Source organism: Stegastes partitus, unplaced genomic scaffold, assembly GCF_000690725.1.
Source record: "Stegastes partitus isolate 25-593 unplaced genomic scaffold, Stegastes_partitus-1.0.2 Scaffold1361, whole genome shotgun sequence".
Taxonomy (NCBI): Eukaryota; Metazoa; Chordata; class Actinopteri; family Pomacentridae; genus Stegastes; species Stegastes partitus.
In genome coordinates, this window is record NW_007579092.1 from 117,367 (window position 1) to 134,242 (window position 16,876).

The following is a 16,876-nucleotide window of genomic DNA, read 5'->3' on the forward strand; positions in this document are numbered from 1 at the left end:
AGGATGTGTTGGGTGCTTTTTTGGTTTTTGGCCTAATTCGTTTTTTATTTTTATTTTTGTGGGGCTGAATGCTGTTATTGGAGTTTGTATTTTTGTGTGTGTGTGAAGTGCTCGTTGAATACAGATTACACATCTTGTCATTCATCACGTGTTTTTATTTCTGACTTTTCATTATAAGAGTTTCAGATTTTTTTTTTTTACAATAAAAGACATTTTAATTATTGTAGATCCTATTATGAAAAAATCTCCTCAGATGCAGTAATAACCTTCTAGCTGAGTATTTATTAATTTCAGACCACTGGGTAACAAAAGGCAGCCCTGATCTTTAACAGGAGAAGTCACAGGAACACACCGGGGTATTATTGAGGTCAGAATTTTCAGCTATAGTCTCACTTTGCTTCGTTGCTTCAGGCGCTTTTATTTTCGTGAAATGATACCCCAGCAGTTTTTTTTTTTGTTAACAGTTCCTCTTCCAGCCGTGATCATCTCGGCCCCGTCCCCGGTTTATTTACCACCACGCTGGGAGCTGCACTGTAACACATCTGTTGATTTAAACAATGCAGTGTCTTTATGCGCATTTTAAATCCCCGGCACACCCTCGCCCTTTGACACACATAGCAGCTCTAAGCCACGGTAAATTTGGAGCACGGGCGCCATGTGCTGCACTCTACACAACATTAAAACAGACAAACATCCCATTAATCGACCAATGACAGCTCATCCTCGCGCAGAGATGCTGGCGGAGAGAGAAATGGAGGGGAGGGGGCGCTTTTGGTGGGTGGGACAAACGAGCGCTATAGAAAAGGGGGATGCTGCAGCCCCGTCCCCTTCATACCGCTCTCCACCCAGCCCTAGAATAAAAACCACCGGTGACGTGCGCGCAGGGAAGCACCCAGCAGTATGTGCGCGCCCACGGGAGGGGCCGATAGAAAATGGCGAGTCTGTGCAAAAGGCAGCAATGCACGATAGAGAGGCGCGGCTTTCGGCAGGAACTTGACTCTTGGAGGCACAAACTCATTCACTGTGTAGGTAAGCTCGCTTGGCATTGTGTGTGTGCGTGTGTGTGGCGTGGTCCGGGGCCCCGGGGGGTGCCGGTAACGCTGTGTTTTCGGTTGGCTTTTGGCAGCGCACGGAGCAGAGAGCCGAGGTTGTAATGTCCACCGGAGCGCCTATAGGGTCTCCATGAAGCTGTCATTTTTTTTTGTTGCTGCGCACGGCCGCTGCCTGGCGCTGCCCGCCTCCCACCGGACGTATCCAAAATGATTCCGCTCCAACTTTGTGCTCCGGTACCGGCCGTGCTTCCCGGTGTTCCACCTGCTCACTTTGTTTGGGACTTGTGTGAGTGTTGGGGATGTTTGGTGACCAGGCTGTGCGGGCTGGAGCCACCGGGGCTGCTTTTAGACATTATTCCATAGCTGTTTATTTATTGTAAGCAGGGCAGGTCACGTGTGCAGATGGAGCTGCGCCTCGGCCAATCGGCTTCCCCGCTATAGGCCGGCCCGTGCCCGTGTGCGCGCCTCCGGATTGAGTTTTTTTTTTTGATGGGGGGGAGGGCGGTGCGCGCTCTCTGTCTCCAAACATGACGCCCCCTCCTCCTCCTCCTCCCCCTCCTCCCCCTCCTCTGCCCTGGAAATCGGCTTTTGGGAGCGCGCTTTGCTGCATTGGGGGAAATGTCAGTGGAAATAATTTTGTATTTTAGGGGGAAGGTAGAGCTGCAGGCGGGGGGTCGCCGCGGAGAAATGCCTCTGAATCCGGCTCGGTACTTGTTGAAACGGCCGCTCCTGGATGCGGTGGCAGAACTCTGCGGTGGAGATTTAACACCGGCGCTGTTTGCATGAAGACATATTTCAGATGTTTATTTCTTATTTTGTAAACCGTGTGTGACATGAAGGCAGCTGCAGCTCTCTGCAGCGCACCGGTCAGGCTTTGTCCTCCCCAACAACTGACACACATCAGCTGCTCACTTCTTCATTTTGACATTACTTTAATGTTTATTTTGGATTTCTCATCCATATCTCTGGTCCACCCTCCTCCTCCTCCTCCCCCCCAGTCCTCCATTTGTGGTGTATTTCATTAGCTCAGTTTAATCCGGTTACATTGACCTATCCTGATGTTATGGCAAGATTATCATCCACTCTTCGCCTCTGATCTCCTAACCTCTCCGGGTTTCCTCGGCTCTCTGCCCGGCTCCTAATCTGCCTTTAATCGTGGGTATGAAAGCAGCAGCAGCACCGCGGCAGCAGCAGCAGCAGGGTCTGGGTGTTGCTGCTCCACTTGTTTTTGGATGCGTTTGCGTCCAGATGTTGCGCGTTGACCTGTCACCTACTTAACCATCCGACCGCATTAGAATAACTCACATGGCCTGATTCCGAGAGAGTCAGCGGAGCTTTTTAGTGAAGGGAGAGAAAAAAAAAAAGTCCAAATGAAGGGATGGAGTGCAAAATGAAAAGGTTGGGTAATCTCTGACCTTCATCTGATGTGATCAGCGTGAAGCCATAAGGTATCACAATCAGCTGCGTAAACAAAAGAAGGCTTATCCTCCCCTTCCTCTGTTTGTTCTACATCCAAATGATCTTTTAAAGTGAGAGATTATTTCATCCAAATATGTTTGGTTTGTTTTTATTCTGTAGTTTCACGTATTAATAACGCTGCTGCTGCCTCTATCCATATTTATAGTATAATTAGTGCTGTATAAATGATTTAGTGGGTCACTGAGTTCGAGTTAAAAGCAGCAGAGGATGATATTGGCCCCTCCCTGAAAATGTACCACAGTTTGGAGGGTTACACCTAATGAAAGAGAGAGAAAAAAAAAAAGGTATTCAGATAATTCAGTGAGACTGTACGTCGCTGTAGGAATGCTATTATGATTAGACAGAGAAGCCCTAAGTGTGATAAACACAACACAAGCTCACTAATGTGCACACGAACAGTGATCTCACAATGAAACCACAGCGGACGCAAACACCACCAACAATGAACTCACAGTCGGGTGTTACGGCTTGTTTCAGCTCTGCATGGGGCGTGTGTGTGTGTGTGTGTGTGTGTGTGTGTGTGTGTGTGTGTCTTTATTTCAGCATATTTCTTCATTACTGCTCGCTGACATTCATTGGTTTGCGATGCCAGTTTTAGGGCCGGGCGCAGCGGCGTTTATCAGCGCCCGGACTGAAGTCTGACACGTTTATTTTCTTTAAAGGCTGAAGCTGTGAGAAACGTTTTGAAGCTGCAGGATTGAAAAAAAAAAAAAGGGGATGTAAACATGTTGCCGTTAAAGATTTGTCTTTATTATTTTTTGTGCTGTGAGTTTTTGTTCAATAGCAGAAAGTTGCAGAAGTTGTTGTTTGGGCGCTGAGCCACGACACAGAAATCAACTTTAAAGGCCAGGATTTGTCAAATTGTTTTCTCAACATTGTTTTTTTTTTGCTTCATGAACTCGTGGGCAGCTTTTGTTCCAATCGGACCTCTTTCAGGACTTTGTTTGGGCCTTGAAAAATTGCAGATATCGGCGCTGATTAGTTAAACTAAAGGCTGAGAGAACAACAAGCTGCCCCCCTTGTCCAGTAGCAGTCCGCTCCTCGTCACATTTACCAAACAGGCAAACATAAAAACCCTCCTTTGTTCTATTTCTGATTGAAGTCAGTTGTGTTTTTGGCGTCTAAGCTGCTGGATCCAACACCGCAATGAACCAAATGGACTATAAGTCGGCCATTTCTTTGCGCTTCGAAAGCTCAGACCGGGCTAATATCGTCGTTAGCTTCCTCCGGTTTTCTGCCACGACACGTCTTTTGCATCCGCCCGGCTAGGTACGGCTGCGGTTGCTAGGTAACGTTAGCTTGTGAAAGTTGGAAAGGTCAAGTTTTGCCTCTCTGCTCGAAGCGAGGCTAAAGAATCTCAGACCTGCATTTTTCACGTTTTAACCAACAAGCGAGCTTTTCCCACCGATCTGCCCAACTGTAGCTGCTGTGGCTTAAAAAAAAAACTGTGATGCTGAGGCCCGGCGGGGCGCTTAGACATGGATGGAAACCCGGCGAGGAGCCTCCAAACTCCAAAAAAAAGGACAGCAAAGTCAGAACAGATGCGTGAAAATTCATGCCCCGGTGTTCAGAACATTCGGTTAACCGCGTTTGAGAAATTCGGTTTGAGGAGGTCGCGTGGAAAAAGACGGACGCTTCCCGGTTTATTACAGTCCACAGCCGTGTGCATGCAGGCAGCTGGCGGACCCGGCGAGCCCTCATCCCTTTGGCCTGTGCTGCACTGATAATAAAGTAGGGCTTATATGCCAGAGAAAGGTTAACATTATTAGTTGGTAGCAATTATAGCCCAACTGCTGATTCCTTTGGCACATATTCTGGGCAAGAGAGTGCAGCTAATTTGATTGCTGAAAGGTTGTGGCAGTGCTGGAGAGAGACAGACTGCGAAGGAGACGGAGGGAGAGGTGTGAGTCTGAGCAGCAGATTGCTTTTTTTCTTTTTTTACTTCCAGCACTGCTCCTAACACCACACTAATGGCATCGGCTGAGTTAGTCGGCTGCAGTTTGGGTTGTTTTTTTCCTCCAGTAAAGTTTTGAATACGTCCAGAAAGTGGAAACAAAACACCGCTGATGTGAAGTTGTTGGTTCAGAAGGATCTCGGGCAGGTTTGGGCTCCACAGCGGGACAATAGAAACTGGGGCAATACCAGATATGCACGAATATGAAAGCCTTATTTTATAGAGCATACGACAGGAAAGGGAGATAAAGTGTCACTGCATGGTTTAGCTTTGACTCCATTCTTTACTGTCGGCAGCACATGTAGCAGAGACGACAGCGGTGCGGAGTCAAGCTTTGTCAAAGTGAATCAACACTGAGCCTCTTCTTCAGTGTAACTCAGACATATATATTAGCCCGTACATTGATAGAATTTCTTACTTCCTACCGACGTAAGCGGCATGAATGCAAAATTGTCCAAAAACCCCCCAAAACATCCGTCTAAGTTTCCCACGGTTCGGTCACAGTTCTTGCTTCTTCTGTCCAAACACAGACGAGTATTAGTTTAACCTTCACCTAACCAGATGGAAACCCGGTCGGGGTGGCGGGTGACTTCAGCAACATCAGGCGCACAAACGAACACAAAACCCGGAGATAACGAACAGTTTAAAAACCAGAAAATAACAGTCGGCGTTACGAAAAGGAAAGCGTCAAATATTTACGTTTGAAATGGAAAACATTCTATTTTTAAACGACTCGCTGATGTATATATTCTGTCGATTGACTAATTCATTAATGGACTAATTGTTTCTATAATTAGCGAGTCTCGTCTCTGTCACGCGATTAGCGGCGTCGGTCCTTTGATCCGTGCGTTTCCGGCTAATTTCCTTTTTGTTTATTGCTGATTAACGGCTGCGTTCGAAGGGAGTCGCGCTGATTTTGCAAGATTCGACGGCGTCGGATGTAAAGATCCACGATGTGCGAGATTATTAAATTTCAGGCGCATCAACGACAGAACGGATCTTCCCTCCCTGATCCCTTTTCTGCGCATCTATTTATCTATCTGCTTGTCTATCTAGTCCCTCGATTACTCACCGTACTCAGTGTCAAATCCTCGTCTTATCAAGTCAACAAAATCCCTCCATCCCTCCATCACGCCTCCCTCTCGGAGCGGACAGCTTTTATTTCAGTAATGGACAGATGGACGCCCCGAGAGATCTGCCTGCTACTTTCTCATCTTGCTAATTCTTTTCATGGGCTTTCTGAAAAGGAAAACAAAACATGGCACATTTATCTGGAGCTGGTGGTGGAGCGTGGCAGCCGTCCACCCGTTTGACCAGACCGGATGCCAACACTGTAAATCTCTCCTGCACACACACACACACACACACACACACACACCCTCCGCCGCGATGGTAATAAGTGTGTGTGAAGCCGTCTCGGGGGCCGATCCATGCCAATCAGGAGCCTCTCTTTGGGGTGGGGGGTTGAGTGCAATCTGTGGGAAAAGCAAAATACACCACTGGCACTAAAGCGAACGTCGACAGAAGGCGTGTGTGTGTGTGTGTGTGTGTGTGTGTGTGTGTGTGTGTGTGAGAGCCTTTTTTTATCCAGAAGACGTCCGCTGAGCGATGTGCTCTTTTACAGCGACGTCCAGCATCGCATTCGAGCCGCCGTCGCTGCGGTTCCACGCGTTCTTCTTTCATCCTGCAGCCCGAATTCGCTTCTAAAGACAAAACTATTCATCTTGTTGTTTTTTGTGCAGCCTGTTTAGAAAGTGCTTTAAAGGACATGTTTAGCTCTCAGGAGAGGAGGAAGACAGCTGACTTCCAAAAACAGCTTTTTTTGCATAGATGTTGTTATTCTATTTTCTTTAAGATAAAATCACTGCTTTGTAGTTTTTTCTTGCCCCCTCTGGGATCTTATGCATGGAAATATAAAATAATTGGGAGAGGCTAATTATTACCTGCGTTGGATCACCTTCAGTGGAAATGTTTGTGCACAAGAGGCTGAACGGCTTATGGGCGCCGGGTAATGAGATAAAAACTACCCCGGCTGTCAGATTAACTTTAAAACAGTCGCTTAAATTGGTTAATTTAGAGCTCAAGTCCTCAATTTGCCAATTCAGTGACAAGCAAACGACGTCAGCTTTTAGAAAGTTCGCAGGTTTTTCTTTGGGAGTCTTAAGACGCCACCTTGGAACTTTTGAATTATTTCGTCGACCCGATCGAGAGCAAAAAAAAAAAGCAGCGGATGAGTCACGAATGAAAATACCTGCAGCCGCCCCGGTTCTGTTCATCAGCGCCGCATTCACACATCCAAGGATCAAACAGTTTAAGATTCCATTTGTGGGTTCGTTATGAAAAACAGTCGAGTCCTGTGGCCTTCGTCACGCCGGAGAAAAGAGTCGTTAAAACGTGAAGCCGCTAATAAGAAGAAAAAAAACACACTTTATTTGATTCTCTTATTTATTTATTAAAAGTTCTCTTTACATCAGTGGTGCTTATTTTGAACAGAAAGCTTTAAAACTTGAAGTTTGAATCTGACCCGTGAGCTCCTTCCGTCGCTTCCTTTTGGTCTCACCGGCGGCCAAAGTCCTGCGTTTCCTTAAACTTTGTACACGGCGTCCCTGACACGACCAAAAATTTATGTAAGTGTTCCATTGTGTGTGTGTGTGTGTGTGTGTGTGTGTGTGTGTGTGAGTTTTGTTATGTGAGCTACCTGACCTCCTTGGTACGGCTCTTTGGACTGACGCCATGAGGGCTCGTTTGGAGTGTGTGTGTTTGAAGTACACACACACACACACACACACACACACACTCGGGAGAGGTGTTGAGACTTCTTTAGAGCAGCAGGAATGTTTACTCGGACCCGCCTTTGGTGAATTCCTCTCGGTTCTTCAGTGGCGGCTGCTTTTGTGCGGAAGGTCATATTTGAGCTTTTCACAGCGTTTGAATGGACGAGCTGGAGTGTGTGTGTGCAGCGCCGCACCTCTCACCTTGAAATTAAAGACTTTATTTTTTTTTTTAGGACATTTTGCGTCTCCTCTAAGCGTGAGGGGTTAAGACTCGGGGGTTAATCACGCAGCAGCGGCGGCGACGGCGACGAGGCTTTAGGAACGTCTTATTATTTTAATGAGCCGAGTCTCAAATCTCTTGTTCTCCCTGAGAAATTCAGCATTAATGGAATTAAAGTGTGTCGTTCAGACTGTCATTAACAGTGAATTAATATTAAGTAGCACCTCAGTATTCGTGAACAAGAGGAAGCGGCTAATGAGATAATAATGGGGCTGAGCAGTCGGTTAAGCAGTGGTAAGCTGTCACGGTTCACAGTTAAAGGGACAGTCCGCTGCTCTCAACCAGCATCCACACCGTCCTCCTCACGTCTCCGTTACCGACGTCGTATTAGATCCACGTCAGACTCAGGAGGAAGTGTTTGTTTACAGAAAGAAACCGCAGCTCACAGATTTTATTTTAAGAGCAGCGTGTTGGTAATTTGTTCTTAACGCATCGATTAGGGAGCGTCACTCCAAATTAATTTTATTTGTGAATTAATCCAAAACTGTACAAACTGACAAAAAACACACAAAATACTGAGCGTTAGAATTTGTGAAACGGATTCACTGCAAATAATCTGAGACATGCTGAGATTTTAAATATTAATAATTTGGCTTGTTTTAAAAGTTATTTACTCATTTTTAGGCCTTGATTTTTACAATGCAATCTTAAATTGAGCTTTAAAAATCTTATTTCAAGATTTCTGATCAAGTAAAATGTACTTTATTTATTTATTTATTTTAAATTTAACCTTTATTTAACCAGAACAAGATTCTTATTTACGATGCCGGCCATCGGCGCCTGTAGGGCGAGTGGGGGAGGGGAGCACTATAAATAACATAAATAAAATAAAATCAGTAAAGCAATTTAAGACGTCAAAAGAGGAGTTAAAATGTACCAAAACATTTACAGTTGTCGTTAAAAATCACCTTTAAATTGCGTTTAAAAACAGAGACAGAAGTAAAAGCATCAAGTTTCACAGATTTTTGTTTTCCAGTCGTTTGAATCTGCAGAAGAAAAACGACGTTTATCCAAAGCCGGAGAACTTTCTGGACAGAACATGTCTCCAGTTTTAAGTCATTTTCTTCTCAGATGTTTTGCTGAAATCACGTCTGACCACATTTCCTGTTTCGGGTCTAAATGGTGAAAAAGCATCTTAAATAAACGAAACCAGATAAAAGTTGGAACGAGCAGTTGCTCCTTACGGCACATTAGACAATAACACGAGTTTTATTGCAGCTTCTACTGATATCAGTTTGACATCCTATCATTCAAATGAACGATTAATAATAATTAATCCACTTAATGTGAGACTTTTTGCTGAGTGGGAGCTTCTGTGGCTGGAAGCTGCAGTGATGCTGTTGTTCAGAGTGTTTAATATAAAATGATAATGCTAGAAATTATAAGAACGTGATCAGAATAATTCAGCCGTTATTAAGACGGGAAGCAAGAAAAACCAGAAACTGGAATCTGGTTTGGGTTGTTGGCGTCGCCCTGGGAATGAGCGGGGATGACAGAAATAGGAAAATGAAAAATAAAGTAAAGTAACTATAATAATAATAATAATAATACTTTATTGATCCCTTACAGAGAAATTCCATTAAGAAGAAAAGAATAAAAAGAAAATAAATAATCATAATAAAAATAAAAATGTGCGAAACAGACAGAAAATCAGTAAAAAGGAAAAACACAAAATGACAAGACAAGCAGGACGACGACTTGTGAGATCAATTAGTAAAAATAAAATCAATCATTAGACCGTCGAGAGCAAAACCGAAAGCCATCGAAGATTCAACGGAGGAGGCTTTTCCCGTCACTCCACTGCCTCCTTCCTCCTCATCCTGTGCACGAGAACAAACTTTTATTTGTGTACGAGGCCACGTTTTTGGATTTTATCTTCTTCCACACGCTCGAGGATCATTTCCACTAAACTGGATTAACGTCGCTGAAAGAAAACACAAACGTAAATTAAATCTAAGTTCATTTCCAACGAGCTCGATGATTTCAGCGCCGGGTCGTGCCTATCAGTCGCTGCCGAGGTGAGAGAGCAGCTTCTATACGTGTGTGTTTAACGTGTTTGTTTAAAGACTCCATACCTGGTGGGCATGGCGGCGCGCCAGGCCGCTGCTGCTGCCGCCCACAGGTGCACCCTGGGAAATGCAGTTCCTCAAAGAGAGAGAGAGAGAGAGAGAGACAGATGGGGGAGTTGGAACAATAAAGAGCCGGTGAGGGAGGAGGAGGAGGAGGAGGAGGAGGAGGGAGTGTTCAGTAAGGTATGTTGCTTTTATACAACAAACCCTGAGAGGACACATGACGGATGAGGTTTGCACAACAAATGACACGGAAACAATGGGCAATTATTTGCAATTCAAAGACTGAAAGGGACTTCATTATGATTTGGCCTTGGACATGAGATTGCTCTTGGAGACACAGGTAAAGCCTCCACTGACTCAAACAGGAGAGAACAGAGCTGTAGACGCGCTGCCGGCATTATTAAAGCAGCATCTGTATTTTTAAATAGATCTGTATTAATGTGAGGATGAATCGAAGCGAATTAACCTTTTTTCTCCATGAAAACGTCCAGGAGGTGCAGCCGGGCGCTTTTCCTAAACGATAAATCTGTGGTGATGGATTTTCTCGAATCGATTCTGAATCAAGTTAAATGAACGTCTCGGTGGATCCCCAGAACTTTGTCAAAGTGTTTATGTTTTCAATCTTTTCAACATTTATCCTTTAGTGCTGATTGGCTGAAGTGTAGCCAATCAGAGAGCTGGAAATGTAGAAATGGATTCAAATAAAAATAACAACACCGATCATTCTGGTAAATTTGTTGACTTTTTCTATATTTTATTTTCTATATTTTTAATCTTATTTAACCTTCATTTTTCAGCCTTTTTTGCTTCGTTCAGCCTGTTTGTTGAACAGAATCTCCCTCTAGGATTAATAAAGTCCAATTAAAACAATAAAAATCGGATCATCAGCCCTGCCAGGAATCGGTCGGTACCTACTTTAGTGCAATAAAAAGCTTAAAAATCAACATTAAAAAATATCTATCTTAACAAAACAAGCTGAATTGAAAGGGCTCTAATTTGTCTGGGACAGTTCTTTTTTATTTTATTTTTTTAATTATTCTTTTCAACCACAATTCAAAAGCAACATCACTGTTTTTACTAAATTATAATTTTGCAAATTTTTATTTATTATTACTTTTCTCAGTTTCTAGTTATTTGTTGTGAATTTTGCCTTTTCTTTAATGGAGGAATGTGAATACACTTGACTGTAGAAACCTGCGTCGATGCAATTTACACAATAAATTGCACTTATTCGGGAACGGCGGCGACTTTACGCGGCAACAAATGAGAAAAGCAGAAAATGTTTTTATTGATAAACTCAGGACCGTCCAGTCAATCATCCAGGTTCAAATGAAAACCCGAAGAAAACTAATCACCCGACAGACCAGCGGTATGGAAATCCGCCGTCCTCCTCGTGTTGACATACGGAGATACCGTAAACCTTTTGCACCAGAACCCTCATAAACCCATTTAGTCGTCGTATAAGCGGCGGCGATGGCCCTTTAATCAACAACTCGGACAGTAAATTTTACAGGTGGAAGGAGGTCTTCACATATATTAGTCCCCACGTAAACAAATCCGACGGGAGAATTATTAACAGCAGTGTTTGGAGGAGATAAAGTTGTGAGACGACACGGGAAGCCTTTCAAAGTGCAATCCCCTAAAAGTCCTCCGATAAGAACAAACAGCTGAGTTTGTGGATTCGGAGGAACGAGACGCACATCCGGTTTAGCTGCTGGTTTGTGAATAAGAACTGAATGTAAGAATCAAAACAAGGCCTGGACCAGGAGGCTCCACCGGCTCTTATCGGCGCCGGCCTTTTGTTTTTGGCCTCCTCCTGCCTGACAGCCTGTCGAGGTGAACACGGGGAGCAAAGGCTCGACACAAAGAGGCTGAAAAAAGGCGCCGCTCTTTCACTTTAATTTTATTTCTCATTTTGTTCTTTGCCTCTTTCTTTTCTCCCTGTGGTTAATTATCTTCACCTGGATGTTGCGATCAAGCGGCGCCACAAAAGCCCGAGTCCTCCCTGCTAGAACCATTATGGGCCACATTCAGCAGCAGCACAAGGGGCCTTGACGATGTCGTTAAAGCCACACAGCGGTCATTGTGTGCAGAACACAACAGAAGATCATCGCCTACGATGGCTTTTGAAGCTGCGGGGAGTGTTGGGGTCTGACTCACATCGCCCGAGGAAGACTGACCTCTTTGTCGTTTGGTCGGGCTTCTCGCACAGACCACCGACTGTTTGGACCGAGACGTTCGGTGTCACTGTCGAGCTCACGATGCGTTCGAGGGAGACGGAGTGACTTTTCCTGGCTGCAGATGTGATCAGCAGGAGCAGCATCTCCTAATATTTGCTTTTTAGAGCTCGTGACTGAAAGGTTTCATTTGTGTTTTCATATCGAAGCTCCTGATGATTCCTGTGGAGCTGCTTCTGGTGCATCAGGCAGAAACTTCCAAACATTACAGTCAAAGCGAAGAACGTATTCTGTTGTGTATTTTGATCTTTAACTCGTTCTAACAAGGAAAGAGATACGCCAGATGTTTCTGAGGAGCACACGTTCTCTATCTGCTCATAGAAATGTGAGTTTTCTACGTTTGTGAAGCGCTTTGCTAAAAAGTACTTTACAAAAACAAATATATTCTTAAATGCAAGAAAAATCAAAATGAACTCTACAGTTTCAGAACAGATTCGTGCTCCTCAGAGGATCGTGGACGTTTCTTCTCCTTTTCGGTCATAACATGAAGCTCTGTATGTTGTAAGGATTAAACAACAAGGAGCCGGGCTTTCAAACCGGCTCCTCGTCGTTTAATCCTAACTTACACCGTGGTCCCACGCAGCCGGCAAACACACATATTTAATTAACAGAACTTGCTAAAAACGCCTCAGTCTTTGGGACTACTTTACGCAGAGGATGCACACCAGCTAGCCGTAGAACTCTCGCTGACCACGGCGTAAACCTTCATGTTGTCTCCTCCTCCTCTTCCCGTTCTCCGTACGTTTTGTTTCGGCCAAAATTATTAAAATTAACCTCGAAATCCATCAACAAGCGGCTGATCTGCGCATTGCTATGGTGACGCCCAGAGCGGAGTGATATTTAACTCGCCGAACTACGTGTGCAGGAACCCGATGCTCGACGTAGAATCCTCGCTGACCGCGGTGTGAAATCTTAGGACAGATTCCTCAGAGGATCGTGGACGAGATGTTTCTTCTGCTTTTCGGTCAAAATATTAAACCGTGTGTGTTGTATAATGTCCAGTAGCTGGCCGACCGGCTTTAAGCTTGTTCACGTCGGGGGATAAATGTTTAACTTTTTACATCTACAAAGGAACTTTATATTTTCGGTTCATTTTTAACCTCCTGCTGAGTATTTTCTGTCAAACCTGCGTATTGTCGAGCCCGTACGAGCGACTGTCGAGGTCTTTTTTTAATTTGTTTATCATAATAAAGACGAGGCAGAAAGATGGACGACACGAAGGGAACATTTGAATCTAAAGCCGGCGGTTTGGGTGACCGGGGGGTCAGACCGGAGGCAGAGGTCTCTTTAAAATTCATAAAACAACAAAGTCATTAAAAATGAATGCAGCCTAAATACCCCCATAGCTTCAAAACGAAAGAAGCCGTTTCATTTTTCACCTTGCTCGTACTTTATTAGCCGCGCTGACACACTTGGATGCGGCGGCTGTCCCCCACGGGCCGCCGCCGCTGATTCATGGCGGCCGGCGAGCGCTCGATTCTTTCTTCTGCTATTTCGGTTAAAACCAAAACAGAAAAAAAAACCAAACAGTTTTTAATCAGAAAACCGATGTGTTCACAGCCTGGAGGAGGCAAACAAACCCGCTCTGTATAATACGGATAATAAAACAACCGACAGCATGAAAGAAGCACAAGTTTCAACAGGAATCGCTCAACGTTTCTATTTATTGTCATAAACGAACCAACAACGCTGCCTTCTGAGATGTTCTGACCTCTTGATGCTCCGGCGCCGTAAATCCTCAACAGTAGGAGGACGTACAGTTAGATTTTTTTTTTTAAAGGCTCAGTAATCCGGCCCAAAACAGCTGGCCGCCGTACTTCTCAGCAAGTGTTATTAAAACAGGAGGAAGTGCTGCCGGGGATTATTTTCAGCGGCGGATTAATACACATTTGGTGTGTTTCTACCAGCAGGACGGTGCCGAGTTAAAATAAACTCCAGCGTCTGTGTGTTTATGGTAATGAAGCGACATATAACCCGGCGCAGCAGCAGCAGCGTGCATCACTGATGTGTTTTTAATGGTTTCTGAGCAACACCGGAGCGGCGCCGCGGCAGCACCGACGAATAAACTGGTTCAGATGCACAGAAGGACACATTCATTGCATGGCGAGTGTGTGACATTTCCATCGTTCATGCTGTAAAAAGTTGAAAAGAAATCACAGTTTCCCCTCAAAAAAATCTAAATCTGTTCAATACGGATCATTTATCATCCGTCCAATTAGCCTCTATTGTCTCTGTTTGTGGTAGTGGTGAGCATCCTCCTGTAGGCTTCAGCACACTGACGAGCAGCAGCAGCAGCGCCGCCTACAACCCACCTTACCTCCAGCCTTATCAGCCATTTTCACGTCTTTGTCTACAAACCTGCAGTCTGTCATTCACCCGGCGTTTTCCCGCCGCCGCTCTCACAGTTGTGTAGGTGTGCAGCCGCATCCTCTCCTGTTGCTCTCAGAGTTTGTGACACGTTTGTTGAACTCGCGTCTTCCATTGTGTTCGAGCGCAAACAGCGGCGTGAACGCGGCGGATAAATGAACCGAGGTTGGTTTAAAAAAAATTTTAGATAAAGACGAGCCGGGTTTTCCTTCGCGATGCTTTTGTGTTCTGGAGAGTCATCACCTTGAGGGAACAGAGGAAACACAAAATGCCCCGCCGCCTCGTTATCGGCCGACAATCTCTGCATAAAAGTACAATATTTCTCCTCCAGCTGCTGTTTGCTGAGCGGCGCTGAAGATGCTCTGATTTAGAGACAAGTCAGGGCAGTTTTATAATAAGCGTACACGTGTAATTAATGCTGTGATTGTTTTGGCAGCATTCAGTGGACGCTGCAGAAGCATTTGTTAGGATCCCCGTTAGCACCGGCAGAAGCTTTGGAAGTTCTTCCTGTGGTCCACACACAGCAAACAGAACAGCTCGTTAATGAAGTGAAATAAAAGCATGTTGTCATCCAGGACAACATACATTCAATCATACACAGAAACCCATCATTCATGATCTTTAACTCATAGAGACCTTGAATTCCATCTTCATCGACCCACTGAGATCCAAGAAAAAGGATCACCAGCACATTTTACATCCTTTGCTCTCACCAGCATGTTATTCTGATTTCCTGTACCGCCTTAAAAACGTGTAAACATCTGTTTAAAGCCTTCCTCCATCTGATTCAACCCGGTTCTGCTCCAAACAACCAGGCACAAGAAAAACACAAATAAAAAGAAAACAAGTGTTTTCTATTTTAAAGGCCATCATCTAATTTGGTTTTATGTGATTTGCAGCGGCCGAGCGGAGGCCGCTGATTATTCTCAGGCGCCGCTAATGGCCGTCTCGGGCGCGCAGAGGTTTTGCCAGGAGAGCATAAGTATAAGCAGCGTTTGTTAATGGCCTGGAAGTGGGAAATGTTCGCTAACAGTGTTACTGCCGGAGCCACCAACGTGTGAAAAGCACGGATGCATACGATAAATGTTTAAAAACACATGAAATATTAGTTTGCGCAGGCTGAGGGTAAACACATCAGCATGTCGCTGGAGAAGTAAGCAGGAGACGTGGGGTTTTATTTTAAATTCAAACCCAAAAACGTTGCTGAACAGCAGCGTAAAGGCTCAGGGAGTAAAACAGGGCAAAAGGGCGACTATGTAGAGGAATAAACGATGAGGCGCAACGTCAGGGGCAAAATGAAAGGAGTGCAAAGGTTTGGCTCCTGGTCGCTCCAAAATGGTCAAATCCAGGAATCATTTCTGTCTCTTCTGTTTTAAATCAATGATCTTTTTATTGAATTTTCAAACAAGATGCAAACATCTGCTTTACAGCGGTATGAAATATAAAGGAGCACTGGAAATTTTATGCAGAATATTTACACTGAGAGACAACTTAAATCCCCAAACATGAAAAAAAAAAACGACACAAAAAAAAAAATTACGGCTCAATCTGCAAAATATTCCCAACAAGAAATGTAGAAGGCTGTAAGAGTGGATGTCAAGTTCTCGTCTCCTTCTTTGTCTTTATTTCCTCTTTCCTCGTCTCAAACTGAAATAAATCAAGGATGTGAGTAGAACCAGTGAGGATTAGAAAGGTCCCCGGAGTTGGTCAGATTTCCCCCCTTTGGTTCTGAACACAGAACCGTTTCTGTGTCTTTAAATAAACCAAAAAAAAATCATATTTTAAGGCTGAAAATGTTGGAAAATTGTGGAAGAAAAACATAAATGACTCCGTAAAGCCGTTAAAAGCCTGAACATCAGGCTGATATAAGTTAAAATAAGAGGAGGTTTGGTTTTCTGTCAATAACTGATTCAAGATTTCATCTCAGATTTTATAAAAATTGTTTTATTATTTTTCATATTCGCCTCCAAAATGGTCGAATCCATGAATCACTTCTGTCTCTTTAAGTTAAACTGTTAGCTTGTAGGCTAAACAATAATCATGCATCCATCTAGCAGGTTTTTAAAAATGTTGTTTTGGACCTTTTGGGAGCTTTTCAGTGGCTCTTCTATTATTATCTTATTATTATTATATGAAGTCTTTACTCTTCTGGTTGTTTTTAAGCTTTGACGAAGTGAAATCCATCAGATTTCATATTTTTAGGCTGTAAATGTTCTAAAACTGTAGAAGAAAAACATGAATGACTCTTTTGTGAAGCCGTTAAACGCCTGAACATCAGGCTGACGTCCACCAAAAATCAGAAGCGGTTTGGTTTCCTCTCAATTATTGATTCCGTTTTTATAAAAATTTTATCAAACATTCAGCATCTTGCTGCGAGCGACCGACGCTGCAGTCCTGCTGCTTCACGCTGTTAACCAACCGTCAGCGAGGTTTCTTTATTTCTTTCTGTATTTTTTTTCATTTGTTTTAACTCCACCAGTTATTAGTCGTTAGCAGGATACCGGGCAGCAAACCTGGCAACCCTGGCAGATAATTTATGGTTACATAGTGCAGTGGGACAGTAAAATTTAATTTGATGCACCTTAACGCTCGCAAGCTTCTCCATCTGGCTTTTACCCACACACACACACACACACACACACACACACACACACACACACA

At 44.1% G+C, this 16,876-nt stretch overlaps 1 protein-coding gene across 1 annotated transcript in view; it reads left to right on the forward strand.

The window, feature by feature from the left end:
• The first annotated feature begins 932 nt into the window (after positions 1–932).
• lcor (ligand dependent nuclear receptor corepressor) overlaps positions 933–16,876 on the forward strand; it is a 93,507-nt gene continuing 77,563 nt past the window's right edge. The window contains exon 1 of the mRNA XM_008298937.1: positions 933–1,029. Coding sequence (XP_008297159.1) covers positions 933–1,029 — 97 coding nt within the window. The remainder of the gene's footprint in view (positions 1,030–16,876) is intronic.